Source organism: Trichoderma reesei (assembly GCF_000167675.1).
Source record: "Trichoderma reesei QM6a unplaced genomic scaffold TRIREscaffold_19, whole genome shotgun sequence".
Lineage (NCBI taxonomy): Eukaryota > Fungi > Ascomycota > Sordariomycetes > Hypocreales > Hypocreaceae > Trichoderma > Trichoderma reesei.
This window is the reverse complement of record NW_006711166.1, coordinates 607,922-630,157: the sequence shown is the minus strand read 5'-3', so window position 1 is coordinate 630,157 and position 22,236 is coordinate 607,922. Positions and strand designations below refer to the sequence as shown.

The following is a 22,236-nucleotide window of genomic DNA, read 5'->3' as shown; positions in this document are numbered from 1 at the left end:
TCAGCGACAGTCGAGAAAAGCTTCCGCAGAATGGGGATTTCGAGAAACCTTAGGTGGTATGGTCAATGAGATGCTCATTTTGCTGTCCATAAAAGTGGATGGACAACAGGTGCCATGTCTACTAGAAGATGCTGGTGTTGAGCGTGTCCCTTGAGATGTTCATTGAATCCCCATGTAGAAGAGACTTCTTTCAGAGCTCCCATATCTCTATGAGAATACCTAGTTATTGCAGAACAGCCAGCACAAGACACCGCTGACCCCTGCACTACGGACTTTCAGGCTACCCTGTTGAAGTTACAAACATGATAGCACCACTAAGATGAAGCAAGTCAAGCTCGGAAGAGCGAGCGCACGGCTTGCGCTGCCGCCAACAGGCACGCTGGGGGCGGTAACACCACCAGTCGTTGGAGTTGATGGTGCCGTCCCAGTATCGACGGTCGTGTTCCATGAGAAACCAGGCGTTGACTCTGTCGCAACAGCGGTCGGAGCGGCGGGGACGCTTTCAGAAGTTCTAAAGATTGTCAGCCAGGGCTAAAGCTGCGTGTCAGGAAGAGAAATACTCTACTGACATAGTAGCTCCGCTCGAGTTTGTGTCCGTGATCGTAGTTGCGCCAGTCGCAGGAGAAGATGCTGCCGTAGCCACGCTAGTGGATGAGGAAGAGCCGCCCGATGAGTGGCATGTACGTTTGGAAGTGTCTCTCTTTAGAAGAGTGAGCTTGTCGCCGGTCGTGCCATCAGAGCCAAGGACATAGTTCCAGGAAAGGGCTGTAGCATTGTGAACAGTCAAGCCGCCAAATCCGAAATTTTGTTGGTCAAGGTAAGTGGTGATATCCAGCAAAGGACTTGAGCCAAGAGTGCTGTGGCTCTCAATGTTTCCTGCCGCTCCGTTGATGATATGGGCCATTGAAACACCCGGATTTGTCCAATAGGTATTGTTATTGATGATGGAGGCCTCGTCAATGGTACCATTACTTCCAAGAGGAAGAAGGCGCTCATACCAGTGAATATGTCTACAAGCAAGATTAGCACGAGTGATCATGTAGGGTGGGTCAAAGCATCCTCAATATACCCGGACAGATATAGATCGACGCCATTCTGTAGCATAAGGTCTTCGAAAGCTGCACGAATGCTCTTCTGGTAAGAGGACACTTGGGAGCTATAGAATGGACGGTGGCTCATGGCAATGACCCAAGGTGTCTTGCAGCGGTTAACACTCTCCAAGTCCTTCTTCAACCATCTGTACTGCGCATAAGCCTTGTTGTCATTGTAGTCGCCATCAACAGCGCCAAACGGGCCACTGTCGGTGACGTAGGTCTGGTTAGCAAATGGGTGCGCCTGGTCTCCCTTGACGTCCTTGGCAAATGGCCACTCGGGGCTGTCGGCGTAGTCCGTCTCGCCATCGAGTGACACAAAATGCGCCAGGCCATAGTCAAACGAGTACCAGAAGTTACCGACACCTCCAGTCTCAGCTCCGGGCATGCGGAATCGATTCTGGAACGCGGTGAAGTTCCTTCAGATGTATTAGATGTATCCAAAACAACGTGATCAAACGGAAAGGGCGACACAATAGAATTTGACCGTATGGGGAACATACCTCTGGGAAGGGGGACAGCTATAATAGGTGAGCGAAGATTTGGCAGCAGTCCCATTCGGCTGGGCCTTGTTCAGATAAGCTGTCAGAACGTTTCCGGGGCCGTCGAATTCGGCGCAGCTGGCCTCGTGATTACCGGGCAAAACCATGTAAGGAGTCTTGAGAGTCACAGGGTTCATCCACTGCTGCCACAAGTCCCAATTAGACTCGTATAACACACTCATATCTCCGCCCTGTGGGCCACCCTGGTTGGCAATCTCTCCAGTCGGGAGAGGAGTGTCATACTCCTTGGGAACATCGCCGTCTCCAGGGAGGCGAGTTGAGGTGCCATTATAGCAGACAGGCCAATCGCTCTCGCAGGGAAGGATGCCCGAGTACCAGTCATCGGCATAGCTGAGGTCGCCTCCGTGCCAAACGAAGGCAGTGCCGCTGTTGATGGCTTCGTTGAGGTACTTGTAAGTCCCGCCAGCATTGGTATAACCCATGTCGTTGACAACTGCGACAGTGAATTCGGAAGAGTCACCAGCCTCCTGCGCCGTTTTGAAAGACAGAATGTCAGAGGCAGTGGTGCCATTGGCCGCCGGAATCCGGTAGAAGTAAGTAGCACCAGACTTGAGGTTGGAAATTTGGACATCGTGGAAGAATTCGCTGCACTGAGTAGTTGCAGCGAGAGAGCAAGGAGGGGTACGGCCATATCTAAGGAGGTCGTTAGCTACATGTAGGATCGAATCAGAGTACCCAAGGAGAAGCCGTCAGTACGTCACAGTTTTCCCAGTAGCGGTGTTGCTGAGATCTGATGCGCTGGTGCCCCAGACGACAGAAGGGGCCTCTCCCAATCCAAAGGGCGTCTGGTAGTGGATATTGATGCCATTGGGGATGTATGAGACCGAAATCACATTGACGTTGTTGCTCGGGTTGGTGGACGCGGGCATCACGGCCGGTGGCTCGATCAGTCGAACAAAGCCTTTCCCATTTCCCTTGACCGTCGGGTCCATCCAGTCTCCAACTGGCACTTTGGGTCCCGTATAAGGATAAAGCTCGTCCACCGTCGGCGCTGCATCAGCAACGACGGCAAGGAAAGCTGCCAAGATAGACACGGTCTTCATTTTCAGTTGGTGGACATTCCGTTCTTCCGCTCCTGAGTTCAATTTGGCGACTGAAAATTGCTGAGGGCAACCTGACTTGCCTTGAATGCACAACCGCTCAAGTGTCAAGGCAAACAATCGCAGCGTTGCGACTGTGAGATGGGGAGTCAATTAATAGATATTCACCCACCGCCCACAGAGCACTTCCCTTTGCTCCCACCAAGCCCTTGGCACTATCAGCTATCCCGCCCTTTACTTACCTGCCATTTGAAGCCGTCATGACCGCATTCGAATTCGGCGCACTTCGGCCGCCATACCGATCCGGCTTGATGTCCATCATATTTCCCTGATACGGTTGATTCCATCCAATCCAAGCGGGTGGCATATCAACGTGCAGAAACGGTTCTAGCTGAAAGGTCTTTTACATTCGCCGAGCAGCCAGCGGATGTGGATCCAATGTTAGTATTTCCCACAGTACCCTAGCTTTTGTCCCGGGTCTTTTTGCAGATAGATCGGTTAATCGGCAAGCAGTTGCTCTTTTCAGGACACGCTGCCACGTCCGAGTGGTGAGTCTGAGCGCGTACGTTGGAGATCGAAAAAGCGTTCTCATCTTTCTGCACGACTGATCAAGGGACTTGCTTTACATGATGTACGGGGTAGGCTGGACCTGCGAATTCTGACTTCACCGCGATCAAAGACAGCAATTGTTTCCATGTTGGACGCTAGATTGATAGTCATCTACGAAGTCATCATGTTGTATCATTGTCTTTGCCGCCGGTCGCCTTTCTGGTCAACAGTACTACGCCAAGAGATTTCCACAATCCGCAAACAGTAGGCCAGAGCACAAGTTGGCTAAGTCTGCCGCGTCGTTGGTCCAACAAATGATAAGCTTTCTATCCCCGTCATGTACCAGTTTCCTTGGTCGTATGTTATCCATTACTTGGGTCGCACATGCTTCGTAGCGCTTTACCTACCCATTTGCCCAGCATACCTTTACAACAAATAAACCTAGACCGAGGGGGCTGTAACTGATACTGAGTCCTCAATGGCACGTGGCATTCTTTACTGTCCAACGTACTTTCCAATGCCTTTTATCAAGCCAAGGCGTGGATAAAGACGGGCTTTCGAGTTGTCCCTGAACATAGATCGAAATGCTTGTGAAGCACTCAATCTTAAATCGCAAGTTTGGGTCTCATGTGACTGGTCCCAGATAGCATATCCGCAAAACGTGTATTTGGAGACTCATCATAAGTAACTCATATTATACCGCCACTCTGGTCTGGTTGTCATTTCCAGATTGCGGAATGCGCCAAGTTGGCCAGTCTTGCACAGAGCAAGGCAAATTGATATGTCCCCCCACAGCGTCGCCGACTTCCTTCTCCCGAGACAGTCGTACTGTATATGACTTTTTGCAAAGTGCTATTGTCATTTCTCTGACATTACTCTATAGACGGCGCACATGTCCTCATCCTCCAGTCCGGATTCCATTGCCTGTCGATACAAAGAGTTGCAAACTTCGATGAGAGGTGTTTTTGCTTCTGCAGCCTTTGCCGCAGCCCGAATAAGCTCAGTGCTGTTGTAGCAGTCCTTTACAGCCGCTTGAGGAGACCAATCGGCTTTGGCCATCTTGGCCAGCTTTATTCTCGAGTAAGAAGAAGCCAGAGGGCCAGCATCCAGCACGCTACTGAAAGCGTCAAGGTTGAGACCTTGCGCCCGAGCCAAATTCATCGATTCCGCGAGGCCAGCTGTAACAGTTATGAGAAAGGTGTTGACTGCATACTTGGTTCTCAGCCCAGTTCCAATAGGTCCGCAATAGATGGCGGCGCTAGTTATCGGCTCGATAAACGGTCGGATATTCTCGCACTCAATCTGGTCGCCAGCCATCATTCCCACCAGATTGCCTGTTTCAGCCGGCACTTTGCTCCCACTGACCGGCATCTCGACAAACTTGCCCCCTGCTTCATGAACCTCTCTTGCCATGCTATGACTGAATTCCACAGACACTGAGCTCGTGTTGATAAGCGTCTTGCCTCGCAGCGCCCTTCTGAAATCATCGTCAATGACAGATCGTATGGCAGGACCGTCAAACATCATGGTGAAGATGACGTCGGATTGTTCAACCACTTGGGCTGGCGTTTGACCGAGTTCAGCACCAGCTTGTACTAATGCTGCACATTTGGAAGATGTTCTGTTCCAAACAGTCGTTGGAAATTTGCGGCACAGATTGAGCGCCATTGGCGTCCCCATTACGCCCAATCCCAAGAATCCAACACTCATAATGTATGATGAATAGGCTGTCTCTTGATTTTAACAAATTGGCTTTGACTTCTCTTGGATCTCTGCTCAAGGGCCATCTCACAGAGTATATTAAAAATGCTGAGCGGTCGTTGGCAGGGCCAATGAGCAGTTCCGGCCTCAACCGACAAGTAGTCTTTCGCAGGGCGCGCCTATGGGACTGCGGCTAGATGCGGCCTTGGATAGCTTCGTCATGCGGCGGGTCTCCTTCCCTAGCCCCCCTCATACGCGTACATAGATAACATGCTTACTATGAGATCGGGTATGTGCCTCGAAGGTTGGTCTTTAGTTTACAAGGGTAGCCAGACGAGTATCTTAGCTCTAAGAGATCAATAGCTGACATAGGAAAGAGACGGCTCTCTGTGCATAGTGGAGAGCGAAGCAAGCACAAGGGGATCAAGCTTGAAGATCGGCTGGGGAACATGACACATGGCGGGTGCTTCTGTCGTCAACTTTTTCGGCCTACATGTATGTCCCCTTGCAGGACTCATGAGAAGCCATTCAATAGGGCAGGGTAGTAAATTTGAGCAGGATGACGATGCAGAGAGATTGGCCAACGATGGGACGAGCGATGAGAGACAACAAAGAGATAATGCATGGTAAGAGCTCAAAGTGAACCGTTGGGAATCAAGAATGAAGGATAGCATTTTTGGTTCCATCTAATGCCCATGGGGCGGGAAGTCATGCGGATTTTCGTGAATATTGAGCGAGGGCTTTTAGCATGCTTCTTGAGTTACTTTGGATTTGATAAAGCCGCATCCGTGCTGCGGCGCAGTTTGAATGTTCTCTTGAGCATCATACACAAAACGAAGCACATGCCCAACGGGATGAATAAAGAGCGAATTGACTCGGTTTGCTCATCCAGCGAAGTCGATAACATTACACTTTGGGAAACTCCAAACTCATCAGTTTGGGTTCAATACTCTCCAGGGTACCGGGAGTGTAGTAGTACTGCCTAATGTTTGACAACAATCTTTCCTCCGGCGTTATGCGAATCCAGCATCTCATGCGCCTTCTGAATGTCCTTATACTCAAAAACAAAAGCTGGTCTTGCATCCCAGGCGCCATTCTCAATCTTTGTAACAATTTCCTGGAGTGGAATGTTAGACATGGGGAATTCCGGCGAGCCCAAAACTTTGCTGTGAAATAAGCTAAAGTGAACGCCAGAATCCATCTCGACCATGGGGTTGAAGTTGGCAACGGGCTCCAATCCGCCCAACCATCCCGCCTGTAGCATGCGTCCGCCAGCCCGCGTCAACCCAATAGATTCGAGGAGAACGCTGTTGCCGATGAGGTTCAAAACCTTGTCAAACTTGAAGCCGCTGGGTAATTCTGAGCGAAGATCTTTGTGCTCCAATTTGGCGTCGGCGGCACCCATATCCTTCACAAAGCTGAATCGCGCCTCGCGTCTGGTTGTGGCCGTGACTCGAGCACCAACATCAACAGCTAAATGAAGAGCTGCTTGGCCGATGGTAGAAGTAGATCCGCGGATGAGTAACGACTCGCCAGGCTGCAAGTCCAGGACGGTGAACAGGCAAGAGTATGCCGTGGAATAAACCTCGGGGATTGCTGCAAGATACTCCCAGGGAAGTTCAGTCTTGACTGAGACCACGTTCGCAACTGGAATATTGACAAAAGAACCGTAACCCCCGGGACGGCTTCTCCCCATACCTCCCATGACTCCAGCGACCTTGGTGCCGACCTCGACTTCGCCCCCCGGGCACGTTGCGACAACCCCAACACACTCTAAACCGGTAATTGGGTTCCATTCATCCCATTCACCTTTGCGCATGTGCATCTCCGCGTGGTTGACACCAAAGGCGAAGACCTGTATCAGGACCTCTCCGTTCACGGGTTCTGGTTTGGACACTTTCTGGATCTCGAGGACCTCGGGTCCGCCAAACTTGGAGATTACAATAGCGTCCATGGTGGTAACAGCCATTCCGTTCAGCGATAGGATAATGGCGGACGGTGCGCTGTATTTGTGTACGTGTGTGTGTGCGTATGTGATAATTGTCAAGAGTTGAAGAGTGTCACTCACTCTCTTTGTTGCTGGTAAGGAATGTAGTTGGTATGCAATCTTAAAGGCGAGCACAGTTGTAGCCACGAGTTTAGAAATGGATGATGGACTGGTACAGGTCTTCCATCAAGGCTGGCCGCCCTCTATTTATATGAGAATTCGGAAAGGCAGTGACGCCACCAAAATGTTCTAGATGTGAAATATCCTACCTATTTATGTACTTCTTCCCCGCTACGAGCTTTCTACCATTCTCGAGTTGGTCATCAAACGAGCATATTCTACAGCGCCTTGAACGTAATTTGTCAATCCGCTGTGACAAGTCTTGCAGCTGCATATCCAGTAGCGTAAAACCATGATATAGAAGTTGAAGCTGTATGATATCACATGGCGAAATGCGTTGTTCAAGCGCCATTATAATCTGGTAGTCTCCGAACAAGCTCTCTAGTCCAAGCCACCTGGTTGAGTCAACATGCAAGGCCAGGCGGCAGCATTGTCTGCTTTTTACCTAGCGTTCAGAGCTGTAGTAAGACCTTGTGAAGCCTTTGCAATGGAACCGCGTATTCCGATATTCCCGCCAATTGACGAAGCGCCTGAGCTCTACACAGGTCCGCCGAACTGCGCGTTAACGATGCATGGCCAATCCTAGTCCTCGTGAGAGTATCATCAAGTCATCCTGCTGTTTTCTGAATACAGTCAGAAGATATATACTACCGTGTAGGCGAGTTCCGGTCGACAGATGACCGCAATGAATGACTTGCTGGCGTACAGTTGTCAGTGGAAAGCAATGTGAAACAGCGAATCGCGGTTTGGCTACGTTAGGTCAGTATTCTCCCACCAATTCAGTCTTCCGATTCGTTCTCCTCCCTCTTTCCCATCTGTCTCACCGGCTCTGGGATTACGTGAATTGGTAAGCCAGACCAATGTAGAACCTGTCGGCGTTGAGCCAGCGTTTCCCACATGCGGTATAGCGGTGACAAATGTGGCGTTGGAACATTCTCTACAGCGAGGGGACATGGAAAGAGATTCCACAGCTGTGACGTTTCCTGTCCGTCGCTCACGGTTCAGCTATTGCCAGATAAGTCTTCATCGGAGATGGGTGAGCTTCAATCGGGTAAGAGAGGGCCCTATAAATCAAGCCCAAGGAACTCCATTGGGAACCTACAGCAGCAACATCAATTGTAACAGCTTCACGGCAGGAGCAACAACTTCTTATATCGATCGAATTACACTCGAGAGGCGACTCATCAACCAAGTCTACTACCGCCTGAAAAGACACAACAATGACCGCGACCAAGAACATCCGAATGGCATTGCCCAAGAGTGGCGTGGATATCTTCTATCGGGAACAAAGCCCCGCAGATCCCTCCAAGACCATTCTACTCCTTCATGGCTTCCCGTCTTCGTCGCACCAATACCGCAATATGATACCATTACTCGCTACTCAGTACCGAGTCATTGCGCCAGACTTTCCTGGATTTGGCTTTACTGAGGCGCCTGCAGGATTCAAGTACACGTTTGAGTCTCTTACAGACGTCCTCTCCGAGTTCATAGACTCGCTCTCTGTTGCCAGCTTCGCTGTTTACGTCTTCGATTATGGCGCACCGATTGGTCTGCGTCTAGCGTTGCGTCGTCCTCATGCTGTCGACGCAATCATCACCCAGAATGGTAACGCCTACGTCGAGGGTTTTGGCGACGTCTGGGGGCCGATCAAAGACTACTGGGCCAGCAGCAACACCTCGGATGATCGATCCAAGATTGCAGATGCCATGTTGAGCTTTGACATCACCAAATTCCAGTATGAGAATGGCACACCGAACCTTCAGAGCATCGCACCAGAGTCTTATACACTAGACTATGCTCTGCTGCAGCGCCCTGGAAGGATGGACGCTCAACTTGATCTCTTCATGGACTATCAAAACAACGTTCCTTTATATGAGAAGTTCCACGCATACTTTCGATCCTCACAGGTGCCCCTGCTGGCAATTTGGGGGAAGAACGACGTGTTCTTCATTCCAGCTGGAGCTTTTGCCTTCAAACGAGACTTGCCAGAGGCAACCGTGAAGCTTATTGAAGCCGGCCATTTTGCGGCTGAGAGTGATGGGCCGTCCATTGCGAGGGAGATTATACAATTCTTAAGCTAGGTTTGCAACTTGAATGAAGCTCCATATTATCCTCATTTCGCATGCATCTGTAGTTTCTCTGCAATACTTCATCTTCTACATCGACGTCCACTTGCAACGATTGTGATGATATCTCAGGACACAGCAACTGGGCGACCCCGGCCATGCCGATGAGGGCACACAGTATCTCCAGCAAGGGCGTATGAATTGGACAGCAGCGGAACAGAGCAAAGCTCGGGTCCTCCGTCAATCAGGGAAATGGTGTGAGTGGAGCGCTTCTCGGGGCAAATTTAGCTCGCATCTAGTTTCCTACCATTTGATGGATGTCATAAGGAAGCTCTCAGCTTATCCCTGTGTGGGTAGAACACACATTCGTCACAACCCTTTGTCATCTTGCATGCAGGTTTAACACATGACTATTTTGGACATCAATCGATCACAAAACTGCTGATGGATGGCAGGAGAAGTAAGTCCAGAGTGTCGTGTCATTTATGCTATAATGCCCCAGCGGCTGATTCCCAGCCAGACAGAGAGCAGCACAACACTGGCGGTAATCGCCCACAATTCGAGTTCATAACAGTCTCCGGAACAAACATACGCGGCGATAGTGAAACTCGAAGGCGAGTCAGAAGTCGGGCCCAAGCTGATTATCGGCGGCGCAATCCTCCTCCTCCGCGCAATGCTATCACAATTGACCTTGATGTCGGATCGTGGCTTCAGACGTTATCGCGCGATGCAGCTCTGCGGCCAGCCCAGTATGCTCCGCTGCCGGTGACTTCGCAGTCTACGTTGCAAGCGGGAGAAACTTTCCAGATGAGCACAGCGGAACATGGTATTGTAGATGGGAGACATGGTGCGGGAATTTTCTTGTTGATACCTCCAGATCAGCGGCCGCGCGCCCGCCAGTTATGGAATCATTGTTCGTACTGATACCCCTCGCCGCTTGTTCGACAACTCTTGCTTAGCATTCTCTTTAGTATACGGAGGAGGCTGCGTTATCTTCAAGTCCATGATTGAGATCGGGTATCTCGACATTCTGCGCGGAAGCGCATCACTGACACAAATGCTATCTTCGTCCGCGTGGCACAGAAAACGAATGAATATCGGAGACCACGAGAGCAGTATAGATTATGCAAGATACTCCCTCATGGCCACAAGGTCGTTGCGTCGGCAACTAGATGATCCTGCCCAACGAACCAGTCTCGAAACTATCCTAGCAATTCTCACATTTGCTGCATTTGCGGTATGTATGAATCAATGTGCGGCAACTGATAGGGGTCCATGTTATGCTAAGAAGAAATTGGCAGAATCTCAAAAGCAACTCACAGCTCATTAACGTGCACCTTGACGGACTCTCCCACGCAATCGGTGGTGTTGATGGCCTAGTGATGCTCCAACACCTGCCTGTCATTTGGCTAATGATATACTGGTATGATTCTGCGTGTTGATGCCGATAGATGCTTGAATAGAGGGCTCATCCACCCATCAGGATCGATATTCGCGGCGCTTATCTGCAGGATACGAAACCGCGCTTTCCTCAGCCTTATGATACCTTGCTGGCGGAGAGCAAACTTCGTATTACCCAGATGCCCTCACCAAAGGCCCCCAGCAGCAACTGTACCCTGGCAGAAGACCCAGCCGTGGTACACATTTTTGACTCTATTCAACAAGTCACCAGTATCGTTAACTCGGAAGCAGAGACCCAGGGTCATGCATTTTGGCTAACCGTTCTGTTTCCTGGCTTTCACTTTGCTCCTATCCTTCATGATCTTTTATCGTTACCTCGGGACCCGACCGGCATAGCCAGCCGATTCTCGAAACGCAGGGAGTGCTTTCGGCTGGCTAGTATCCTCTATATAAGTGAAATACGAGCAAAGTTTGGGATGGACAATACCGGGGCTACATCGTTCGCATACAAGCTACTCAGGCTGTTGAAGAGCCGCGAGATGCTGGTCTCATGGGGAAGTGACAATTTCTACCTCCTTTGGGCGTTGATGATCGGGTCTGTCTCATTATGCGTACCAGAAACTTTACGCCTCGAATTCATGGAGCTATTGTCAGAGTATCCATCTGTCACTGGCACTGCGTCTCTGCGGGATAGCTTACCAATTGTCTCTGGAGTGTTAATTTGAGTCTGGATACGCACGGTCTATGTTATTTAGGCAACCTGGTAACGATGCTTGCGTAGCTGGAGAGAAGAAGTCTGTGCTTTTGGCTGCTGATAGACAATACCTTAGTTATAGCTGCATGCCCGGGTGGGAATGAATGACCAAGGCAATAACCGCCAACGATTAAATGTGCGAGGAAGAGCGTTACTCAACATCTGGCCCTTATACCTAAGGTAGAAGGGCGAAACTATACCTAGTAAGTTGTCACCAATAGTGTACCGGGGGCAATCAAATTACAACGCCGACCCATTCGCTGATTTGAAAAAAATAACATAAGGACCCGTGAGGACGTGACCGAGTATGTGATTGAGTGAGAAAGATTAGATACACATATCGAGAAATGGCACTCCTCTTAAGGTATATGATCTGTACAACCATTGTGATTATATATAGCGACTTCTTGCCTGATGGCTTTGATGAAAAGAAAGGTAATGCCGGTAGATGTAATCCATGATACCCCGACCCCGCGAAAACTCCCTGCTAGGCTTTGAGGCGTTCAAACGTGATAGCTCCGGAATGGCAGATGCAATGACTCCACCAAGGCTCCAGCTAGGAAAGCCAGAGAAAGTGACAAACCGCTCTCTGGCTGTTGAGGGAAATTAGATCGTATGCGTAGCGGTATGGACAGTCAGCTGAAATAAGGGTGGTTCAAGGCTTCGGTAGCAGTGAGTCGTTGCTGTGATGCCAATGTAAGCAAACAGCGGATGATGATTGACGCTTTGAGATCGTGACACGATTTACCTTGTGATCCCATTGAAGCAGCTTATCCACAAGATCCATAGCTTCACTGCTCGATAACTGCTCGTTTCGCTCATCAATGAAGCTCCGCCACTCTCTCTTCTCGAAATATGGAATAGCATCAACGTCATCCGGAGTTGTTTCTATGTCGTACTTCTCGACGTAGTTGAGCAAGCCCTTTGTCCCCAAGACACTGGCAATCATCTGCAGGAGATGGAAACTGCTTATGCCATGAAAAAATGGCTCTTTCCTGAAGATGACAGACGCAAGAATCACGCCCGTATTCCAAATATCTAGACTGCAGTCATATTCTTCGTGCTGTAAAAGCAGCTCGGGCGCCTTCGCAAAGCCTTGGCCGACACGGACGCTATACCTCGAGCTGGCAACGTAAGCTGCGGAATATTCCCAGCCAAAGAGGCGCAGCTAGGTAGTGTCGTACCTTCCATCAGCCTATGCTCTACCACAGCCAAACAGGAAGACCACAGTTGGAACAGAAGGGTACCTTGCGTCGACCGTGGTCAATCATTATATTGTGAGGTTGAACGTTTCGGTGCATGATGCTCCTGCCATGGCAGAATTGGAGAGCCTTCAAAAGCTCCTTCATGTAGTAGCGAGCATCCCCGTCCCCAAAGGCGGGATACAAGCGGCGGAAGTCGGTGTTCTCCACGTACTCAAACACCAAGGATGGCGTTCCCATCTACTATCTACTCATCAGCGGGTACCTGTGCCATACTCACCGGCAGATATCATCATCACGTCGCAGCTTTGGGGGTGCGGCTTACCTGATCATCTCGAACAATATCTTCAAGCTCCAAGATGTTTGGTCCTCCTTTCAGGGAGAGAAGAATCTTGATCTCTTGCTCTATTCCAGGCCTTCCCACTTGCTTCGCAGGTCGGATAATGCACGACTTTAGATCTAACACTCGAAAGGCTTTGAATATGTCTGCATGTTTTCCAGAACCTTGGTGCATGGTTTGCCTATCAGGTCAGTTGCTTCACCGAGAGAACTGGACCTGGCATACTCACCCATCTTGTACACGATCTCATATTCATCACTCCTCGAACCTTCCCCAACCGCTGATCAGTGTTCGCCCTGGCAAAATCATCATACTTAGAATACAGGTATGCTATCACTATACCTCCAAGAAAATCCGACATGGCCCTTGTCGTTGCGGATATGCGCGATATTTTACGTTGTTGATGATAATGGCGAGCGGGGTTGAGGCTGATGTGTGTGGTGGTGGCGATGCTGAGATGCAAAGCTCAGTAATACACCCTCTCTCACACGGTTGCCCATGCACGGGAGCTGCAAACATTACACATACACCATTTTCTCATGGAGCGTTGTAAGGCAGATTGGAAGTCATGACAAGTCGCGATCATATCATAAATAGATGTATGGATTCTGTTTCGGGGGCATCTTGAAGTGTAGGAACGGCGATACTTTTTTGTGCAAGACCACTCGCTCCAATATGACCCATGGACCTTAGGCAACAAAAGGCATTCGTGCAAGCAGTAGTACTGTCACGGGACGCTTCTCGCTCTTCCCTCTTCTCCCCCCATTGTCACTTATAACAATCCTCTCAATGGTCAAATGTAGTCCACAGGCAATGAGCGATCACAGTTGACAAGAAACATATTATCGTTGTACATTATCGCTGTGTTGTGTTGCGGATCCTTGTCTTAGAACTACCTCTTGCGCATCGGGTCCATCAAGGCCCATCAACATATTGAAAGACGGGATTATAAACGGATCTGGCCAAGAGGAATCCCAATATCCCGCCCGGGCCAAGGTTCTTCATCCCACCTCTCATTCGGACCATTCTAATGACTGCTTCACCGTGCAGCCGGTGCTCCATGCCCCCGCAGAGGAACTATTCAGCATCCTCCTGTTAGCTGCATCCTCTGCCCAAATGCAATCGAGTTAGAAATACTTGCCTCTTCCGTCGCCAACACCAAGGCCAAAGCAATGGTATAATCACTGATACATCTGTCGGGAGTCGATAGCGCTCCACGGAGTATTTCGAAGCATTCGCTCTTATACTTCAACAGCGAGACCCTGTATGAGTCGTTTTCGGGATGCAAGGTCAACAGACTTCGACAAGCCGCCATAAAGAGCCCAGCTAGCAGGCCTCGTTCTGTCAGTGACCATGGTACAAACTGTGATCGGACCTTCTGAAGAAGGGCTTGCTCTGCCTCGGAATGAATACACTCGGTATAGCCATGGTCCACCACGAAGGTGATATCTGCGAACAATTAGTGCTCCGGCTGCGACTCCCTGCGAGAATAGAAAAAAAATCGCTTGACAACGGTGAAGAGCTGGAGCCTTACAATGATCCACCAGAGCATCCTCCGAGTCCGATATAATCCTGGCTGAGGTCTGGAAGGGGTTCTTCCTCGTGGACGTTACAGAGGTCTGTGGGTTGGGTATCCATGTGTTAAGTTCGATCATACGAGCACCCTCGCGATTCTGCCGCTGCCGTACACCTCTTGCTCGGCCGGGTTCCTTGGCCTCTGGCTGCAGTGCCCCTTGCGGCGGGCGATCGCTCGTCTTGCTCGATTGGATTGGACAGTATTGGCGGATCTCCAAACGAGCACGCCGACTTTGTTGCTTGCGGCCATGCGTGTTCTTCGCTACATGAGATCGAATCACAGCTAGTGCATCCGAACTGGTAGCGTCGTTGGGATTTGTCAGGTTGAGAAATTGTACGTTTGACTGCTGCCCCTTGCGCCCAGAGGTCGCCGTCCGTATGGTGTTGTTTTGCTTCATGGAGCAGGTGGTTGTCGTAGCAGTGGGAGGAGCGCTGGGATGGTTCTTCTCAAAGGGGATATGTGCAACTGCTGGTTTCGAAATGGAGACTTGGAGCAAATGGCTCTGATTTGGTCAGATCCGTCGGCCTCCACAAGAGATATCATTTTTTTTTCTGCTTACCTTTTCCGTCTTTGCCGGCTGGAGAGAGACGGGCAAGAGTTTGACACTTACCTGTACAGCGTCCTATCCCTCGACTCAATCCGAGAAGTTGTATCAGGCAGGAAACACTAAATGACAGGATTCTGTCTTCACATATCCATTTTACTTTGGCTATGTAACTCAAGCCAAAAGCAAACGCTAGCGAGAGCCGTTCCAGCAGTGGATCTCTGGTGAGCAACACTCCGCAATTTCCCCTGATCTACCTATTTCGTAGTAGCTGTTGTTTTGAAATCGTGGTCACGATAAGGCACGCTTAAGGTGAGCCTAAGCAGGGTTTGCTCTTTAGTGTGGCCCCGGTGCCTAAAAAGGAGGCAGTATATTTGGCTTCCCGGCACCAGCAGCTCGATAGCTCCTGTGCATGAGCAATCAAGAATAACTAAGGACAAGTCTACAGTCAATGCTAGCTACATTAGAATCCGAAAGATTCCATGCTATACTCGACCATTTTCTGCCACAGCTCGTGAGATACGTACTACTTTACTGACGCTCGTTAGACGCATAATTCGTTAACTCCAGCCTGTGTGTTTCGACACTTTCGCTAAAGCGCAGGGGTCGAAAGCATTGATAGCCATTTCCAAGCAAAGATACGGCACTCATTCCCGTGGGCACTGTCTATCGGCGCAAGTCACAACTTTTGTTTGTGCGCCTAAATACTTCGTTGCTAGGCCTTTTCTCTTCTTTTTGGTCCGTCTTCCAACGCTGCCTCACAACGACTTGCAGCTTGTATTGATGCATTGCTACGTTGCTCAAAATGCTCAGGTGCGTCGCTCGACACGCTCAGGGGGGCACAATCACTTGATTATGCCTACCTAGGTACTTTGCTTTGGTAGATCTTAGAACCTGATTTCCTTTGGCTACCTTATACATATGAGCCAAAACGACGCCCGATTCCGTCAGTTTCTTTCACTAAGCTCAGTTCGTATGTTCTAGCTGCGCTCTTTTCCTCCTTTTTTTCCCCCTTCTCTTCTTACACTTCTTCTCTTTTGGCTCCCTTCTGCTTGCGCCGAATTCCATAGCCAACAAGCAGGCCCTCGGTCAAGAGGAAGGAAGAAGATGGATGATGAAGACCACGGTGAGATTTTTTATCGGTAGAGCATAGCGTCACCCTGAAGATGAATGCCTGGTTGAGAAGAGGCCTCAACTCTCTCTCACTCTACGACCGGGCGCCATCTTCCAATCCAGCGTTGAAGCCATCCTCACTTTTACTCGTTAAACAAGCCATCTTCCGAAAGGAGAGCTCCGCCGACTCTCATCGCGGGCTAGCGACAGCCGTTATGACACTAATTCATTGCGAATTGTAGAAAGACTACTCCTCAAGGATGGTCTCTTGGGGGGGCTGAAGCGGTCGTAGTTATATCACACTTTGTAGGAAATCTTTCAGTCCGACATCTATTGAGCATGTGAGTTCAAGAATGCTACTGCTAGAATTTCACGAAGAAAAAATGGCGAGGGGTATAGGTAGGCGTGTTAGATGTAACGCGCAGATGAGTTCGCTGGTCATCTCTTGCTAACTTCTCCAAATCATGGTCCCAATTCACCCGGAGGGTGAAGTTGGTCATGCTGACAAGATGCTGTGGCTGTAACCCGTAGGTGCATTTCCCCTCATTCTCATGTTGGGGAGCTCACCCAAACTAGTTCAACTCACTACGCTTTTCGTCGACTAGACTGGACTGTCATCGGCTTCGTCGGGGAGACTATGATCCCGTTGGAGAACAAGTGGAACATGCTGTTCAAGTCGGATACTCGGTCACGTTTGCTTACACAGCTGCCAACCCGTCACGGCTTTCTCCTCACTTGATTATCTTCCCAGGAAGACCATAACTGTCTATTCCTTCTTCTCACATTATACAGATCTAATCAATTTCCCATAACCCATGGTTTTATAATGACAGCCGGCATTCGTCTGAGCATCGTCATCTGACACTCTTCTGCTAATAGTGCCTTCGTCGATTTGCACTGGTCTGCTCATATCAAGTACATAATCCTCCCTCCCCCCCCCCCCCCCCCCCCCCCCCCCCCCCAACCACCACAAACACCCCCCAAGCACCGATTTGCATCCAGTATAGTACCGTTCATGGCTAGCGGCAGCGAATATGATTAGGCATGCGTCCGAAGGGGATAACACCGGAAATAAAAGCTCGCTCTCGACCTTTCAGCTACTAGTAATTTAGTTGCCGCGACCCCGAAGCCAAGTCTGCTCCATAATCCCAAGCCTTGAACAGCACTTCTTGTGTTAAATATCACAATTCTAACTACGCCGTATAACAATCGACAATGTCAAGCTTTGTGCTACCATGCTTATACCAACCCGTATAGATCTGCACACTTGCCATTACGAGAAGGTTGCACGACGAATATGCAAGCTTGGCATCACGATCAGGGCACACTATGTACGAGGGTGAAAGAATACCCGAGACATCGATATCAACTGTTACATTCGGGGTAGCTAATGGATGCACTTCATGCGGGGGTGCGAGTTCCGGCAGTTCCTAAGCCGACCAAACTTGTAGACTTCATCTACTTGAGCGAATCAACTTGTAGTAACGGCGGGACACCATGTGGTATGTCTAAGTCCACATGAACACAAATCGTGTATATATCCGAGCCCCTCACGATCAGTTGTCATTGCTTCCAGGAAGGAATCGGGAATACGTCACACAAAAATGATTTCGTGCTTATGGCCTCACTGTATAATGCTCCTATCCCCGCACTTGGTGCAGTCAATACGCACTTCGGGAGATCTGGGGTCGTGAGAGGGGCTGTGTTCAGTCTCCACAGGCCGCGTTGGAGGAATCCGGGGTGCATGAACTGTGGCTCTCATTAGCTTGGATGCCCGTGTAAGCGGGGGAGATGTGTCGAGCAACCGTACTTAACTTACCGTTTGTAGTTGTTGCGAAGGTTGTCAGCCGGTGAGTATCAAGCTACCGAGCGTGATACTGGCAGTCGGGAAATGATATGTCTACCAAGTTTTGCGCCAAGTGAATTCAGCCGGGAGAGTAGCGTGGTGTTGCGTCAACTACCAAGAAGAATCCTCGCCTTCATGAATGACATCAATACGGCCCGTCAGCTTCTCGATATGCCGTGGCCGAGTCATATCATACATCCATTAGGGAACTCGTCTGCAAACACTTCATACAGTCATATACCTACCTAGGCTATCCCCCCCATCGCCATATCGGCTAGTTACCGTGGCCGCCTCCTCCTCTTTAGACTTGATTACCGAGCTTCATATCATCTCTCGTCGTGCGACACCCCGCATTCTTGGCCATGCAAGCCAGAAACTTAACATCACAGCCTACTTTATGCGGACCTATGGGACGTTGTGGCAAGAGACTACGGGTAAATGGGATGTTGTGTACCTATCATATCTCGCTTCTAGATCCATGCGTACGGTTGCAATTCGTTTTTCTGCTTGGGTCGTGAGGGGATGAATACGGCAGGTGGCTCAATTGTACAGTACGTGAGAATCCAAGGGGGATGTTTCGGAATCAAGATTCATTGGCCATCTAAAGCAATGATATACGTGTTCTAGAGGTCTATATAAGGCCGAGCCATGTCCAATGCCTATCACACGATTCTTTGAACAGCATTGCATCCTCGCGAAGTTCACTTACCATTTCTCAGAGGCTGTTGAACAGAATGACAACTCAGTACTCGGGTAATGGTAGCTCCTTGCCCGATGAGTTCGACATCATCGTGGCGGGAGGTGGGAGCTGCGGCTGCGTAGTGGCCGGCCGGTAAGTTTCAGTGTTCCCCAGGCTTGATGAATAGTCCATGTCATCTAGACTAACGATTGTAGTTTGGCAAATCTGGACCACAACCTCAAGGTTCTGTTGATTGAGGCCGGTGAAAGCAACCTCAATAACCCTTGGGTCTTTCGGCCGGGTATCTACCCACGGAATATGAAACTCGATTCCAAGACCGCGTCGTTCTATGAGTCACGTCCGTCTAAGTGGCTGGCTGGTCGAAAAGCCGTGGTGCCTTGCGCACACATCCTGGGTGGTGGATCATCTATCAACTTTATGATGTACACACGTGCTTCAGCCTCGGACTACGATGACTTCCAGGCCAAGGGATGGACAACCAAAGAGCTACTGCCTCTCATGAAGAAACACGAGACATATCAAAGGGCCTGCCAAAATCGTGATATTCATGGCTTTGAGGGTCCCATCAAGGTGTCTTTCGGTAACTACACCTATCCAATCAAAGACGACTTTCTTCGGGCTGCAGAGTCACAGGGCATCCCCGTTGTGGACGATCTTCAGGATCTGGTGACTGCGCATGGAGCTGAGCATTGGCTTAAGTGGATCAACCGAGACACTGGGCGACGAAGTGACAGCGCTCATGCTTACATTCATGCCACTCGAGCTGCTCATTCGAACCTTTATCTAGCCTGCAACACAAAGGTTGACAAGGTGATCATTGAGAATGGGAGGGCAGTTGGAGTGCAGACTGTTCCGACCAAGCCGCTGGGAACCGGTCAGCCTCGAACCCGCATATTCCGAGCACGCAAGCAGATCGTGGTATCTGGCGGGACGCTCTCGTCTCCTTTGATCCTTCAACGTTCTGGCATCGGCGACCCTGAGAAGTTGAAGAAAGCGGGAGTCAATTGCCTAGTCAACCTTCCTGGAGTTGGGCTCAACTTTCAAGACCACTACTTGACCTTTTCGGTCTTTCGGGCCAAGCCTGATGTCGAAACTTTCGATGACTTTATCCGGGGCGAACCCGAAGTGCAAAGGCGTAAGTATAATGAGGACCGACCCAATATCTAAGCATAATGTGATCTGCGTGTACTAACGTCGGCCGCATACAGGCGTGTTCGATGAGTGGCATTTGAAGGGAACCGGCCCTCTTTCCACCAACGGCATCGAGGCAGGCGTCAAGATCCGCCCTACAGAGCAGGAGTTGAAGGAGTTCGAGAGCTGGCCGACTCCTCACTTCAAGGATGGCTGGAAGAGCTATTTCAAGGACAAGCCAGACAAGCCGGTGATGCACTACAGCGTCATATCAGGCTGGTTTGGTGACCATATGTTGATGTGAGAAACTTCCAAAACCTCGGGCATGACTTCATTTCTGACCCTCTTCCGCAAGGCCACCCGGAAAATTTTTCACCATGTTCCATTTCTTGGAATATCCTTTCTCCAGAGGCAGCACTCATATCAAGAGCGCTGATCCATACGAGAGCCCAGATTTTGACTGCGGCTTCATGAACGATGAGCGTGACATGGTACCAATGGTATGGGGATACATCAAGTCGAGGGAGACGGCAAGGAGGATGGATGCATATGCGGGAGAGGTGGAGACCATGGTTCGTTACCCTTCATGGCACCCTTTGATTATCGTCGTGACTAACCGCACACGGTAGCACCCTTTCTTCGACTACGACTCCCCTGCGAGAGCTCATGACATGGACCTGGCCACGACCAAGTCCTACGCCCTTCCCGGTAACTTGTCTGCTGGCATTACCCATGGCAGCTGGTCTTCTTACTTGCCGGCGCCTGACAAAAAGGCTGGCTTCAGCGTGTTATCTTCCAACAGGGTCGATACACGTGAGGAACTCAAGTACAGCGCGAGCGACATCAAGGCCATCGAAGAGTGGGTGAAGCGTCATGTGGAGAGCACCTGGCACAGCCTGGGAACCTGCTCCATGGCCCCCAGGGAGGGTAACAGTATCGTAAAGCACGGAGTGCTGGATGAACGGCTGAATGTGCACGGGGTCAAGGGACTCAAGGTCGCAGATCTTAGCATCTGTCCCGATAACGTGGGCTGTAACACGTGAGTTTCCCTTCTTGGGCTTGTTGATATCTGACAACGTCAAGTGACTGACACTGAGCTAGATACTCCACGGCGCTCCTTATTGGCGAAAAGGCTGCGATGCTGGTAGCTGAGGATCTAGGATATTCTGGCGAGGCGCTGGAGATGAAGGTTCCTACGTATCATGCACCTGGTGAGCTGGCGTTGCAATACCGTCTTTGAACAAAAAGTATTGTTGCACCTCAGATTGAGTCCGAATATTGACCGCAGACTGTTATTCAATGATGCAGGATGTATCTGCCCTGCATCGTTCACTCGTTCAATACCTGCCTATCTTACGTCTTACTCTATTTGTGTATCGTGTAGCTTAGTTTGATGGATGTCTACAGAAACCATACTTCTTGCATTATCCTACCAGAGCTTTTGTTCGTATCGGCTTTACAGAGGAAACGTGTGTTTTCATTAGGAGTTGCTCAGAAATGCCTCTATGCAGCAAACGAGTATCCAGATTCGATTCAACCTCAACCCTACATTCGCCCTACATTCGCCAAACAAAATGCTGTGGTCCTGCATCTGATCGGTGGGGGAATCAGTTCATCACGAGGCATTATATTACTTGGTAGACCTGGACCCCATGCTCTGTCGTTGCAACGTCGTCTCTCGGCCTCAAGCTTGTACTGGGAAAAGAGATAGAGCACATATGCGGCGTGCTTCAATATCGACTTGCCATGCTATAGTTCGTCACCATGTTAAAGTGTTCTTTGAGCGCGTCAACGCTTTCGCTTCGAAGTTATTTGAATATACTGTGGAGAATTAACATCTGCTTCACAAGTGGTCTATCTTTACCCATCCAAGAACTAGAACACTATTTTTTTCTTTCTTCAAATGGGCAGAGATCAGTAATATTAGCACTGCGACTATTGACCTCAATGTACGGCCCACCCAGGCGGTTTGATTCATTGTAGTATTTCCGTGCCGTCCAAAATACTCCTGGAGATAGGTGCAGAGCAGCCAATGGCACTGCAATGCCGTCTTATCCGAAATTACGGAGGAATGGCACCCGCCACGTGCAGGATCAGAGAAGATGCCTCTGCCCCGAAGCCTATCACGAATACGGAAGCTCTGAGCTGACCAGCTGACAAAATCGGCTAGACCCTAAACACTCTGAGAGAAACCATTGAATATTACTGCCGAGCAGTAGAAAATAAATGGCATCGTTTTGTTTTGTTGGAGGTTCATGAAAAAGAGCCGTTCAGAAGCCTCGATCATGGTGCTGCTTAATCTTTCAAAAAGGATGATTAGTCATTCATCCTTCGCCTGTTCATGAAGCTGGCACTTGGTAGAGATAATAGCCACAGGATTGTGGAAGCCTTGTGAACCGAACTTGTCGACGTCTTGTGAAGAATGGTTGATGCCCCATATGGAACTGGTACCTGCATGAAGATTTCGGCTAGATGTGACGGGCATGTCCCTAACCGCCTCTGCAACTACCAC

The 22,236-nt window shown here is 49.8% G+C and overlaps 8 protein-coding genes across 8 annotated transcripts; 3 read left to right on the top strand and 5 right to left on the bottom strand.

The window, feature by feature from the left end:
* Positions 1-544: 544 nt before the first annotated feature.
* TRIREDRAFT_66616 (acid phosphatase) lies at positions 545-2,697 on the bottom strand (the record flags this gene model as incomplete). Its single annotated transcript, XM_006967793.1, has 4 exons — positions 545-1,010; positions 1,070-1,510; positions 1,595-2,287; positions 2,351-2,697. 4 exons carry the CDS (start codon positions 2,695-2,697, stop codon positions 545-547), a joined length of 1,947 nt encoding a protein of 648 aa, XP_006967855.1.
* Positions 2,698-4,101: 1,404 nt separating this feature from the next.
* Positions 4,102-4,953, bottom strand: TRIREDRAFT_66544 (uncharacterized protein; the record flags this gene model as incomplete). The annotated part of the gene is made up of 1 exon (XM_006967792.1): positions 4,102-4,953. The coding sequence occupies one exon, from the start codon at positions 4,951-4,953 to the stop codon at positions 4,102-4,104; it is 852 nt and encodes a 283-aa protein (XP_006967854.1).
* A 1,228-nt stretch (positions 4,954-6,181) lies between these two features.
* TRIREDRAFT_66598 (uncharacterized protein) lies at positions 6,182-6,898 on the bottom strand (the record flags this gene model as incomplete). The annotated part of the gene is made up of 1 exon (XM_006967791.1): positions 6,182-6,898. A coding segment is annotated over one exon (717 nt), but the record flags the coding sequence as incomplete, so codon positions are not given.
* A 1,397-nt stretch (positions 6,899-8,295) lies between these two features.
* Positions 8,296-9,132, top strand: TRIREDRAFT_66614 (uncharacterized protein; the record flags this gene model as incomplete). Its single annotated transcript, XM_006967881.1, has 1 exon — positions 8,296-9,132. One exon carries the CDS (start codon positions 8,296-8,298, stop codon positions 9,130-9,132), a length of 837 nt encoding a protein of 278 aa, XP_006967943.1.
* A 117-nt stretch (positions 9,133-9,249) lies between these two features.
* TRIREDRAFT_110323 (uncharacterized protein) lies at positions 9,250-11,243 on the top strand (the record flags this gene model as incomplete). The annotated part of the gene is made up of 5 exons (XM_006967880.1): positions 9,250-9,374; positions 9,515-9,577; positions 9,620-9,943; positions 10,089-10,354; positions 10,581-11,243. Coding segments are annotated over 5 exons (1,440 nt in total), but the record flags the coding sequence as incomplete, so codon positions are not given.
* Positions 11,244-11,907: 664 nt separating this feature from the next.
* On the bottom strand, positions 11,908-13,047 carry TRIREDRAFT_5127 (casein kinase II, alpha subunit; the record flags this gene model as incomplete). The annotated part of the gene is made up of 5 exons (XM_006967705.1): positions 11,908-11,955; positions 12,021-12,440; positions 12,520-12,714; positions 12,800-12,978; positions 13,044-13,047. 5 exons carry the CDS (start codon positions 13,045-13,047, stop codon positions 11,908-11,910), a joined length of 846 nt encoding a protein of 281 aa, XP_006967767.1.
* An 848-nt stretch (positions 13,048-13,895) lies between these two features.
* On the bottom strand, positions 13,896-15,723 carry TRIREDRAFT_123282 (uncharacterized protein; the record flags this gene model as incomplete). The annotated part of the gene is made up of 5 exons (XM_006967790.1): positions 13,896-14,263; positions 14,349-14,892; positions 14,950-15,000; positions 15,095-15,187; positions 15,643-15,723. The coding sequence occupies 5 exons, from the start codon at positions 15,721-15,723 to the stop codon at positions 13,896-13,898; spliced, it is 1,137 nt and encodes a 378-aa protein (XP_006967852.1).
* Positions 15,724-18,627: 2,904 nt separating this feature from the next.
* Positions 18,628-20,981, top strand: TRIREDRAFT_80659 (uncharacterized protein; the record flags this gene model as incomplete). Its single annotated transcript, XM_006967879.1, has 6 exons — positions 18,628-18,725; positions 18,788-19,728; positions 19,802-20,024; positions 20,080-20,296; positions 20,354-20,763; positions 20,826-20,981. 6 exons carry the CDS (start codon positions 18,628-18,630, stop codon positions 20,962-20,964), a joined length of 2,028 nt encoding a protein of 675 aa, XP_006967941.1. The 3' UTR covers positions 20,965-20,981.
* Between the last annotated feature and the right edge of the window lie 1,255 nt (positions 20,982-22,236).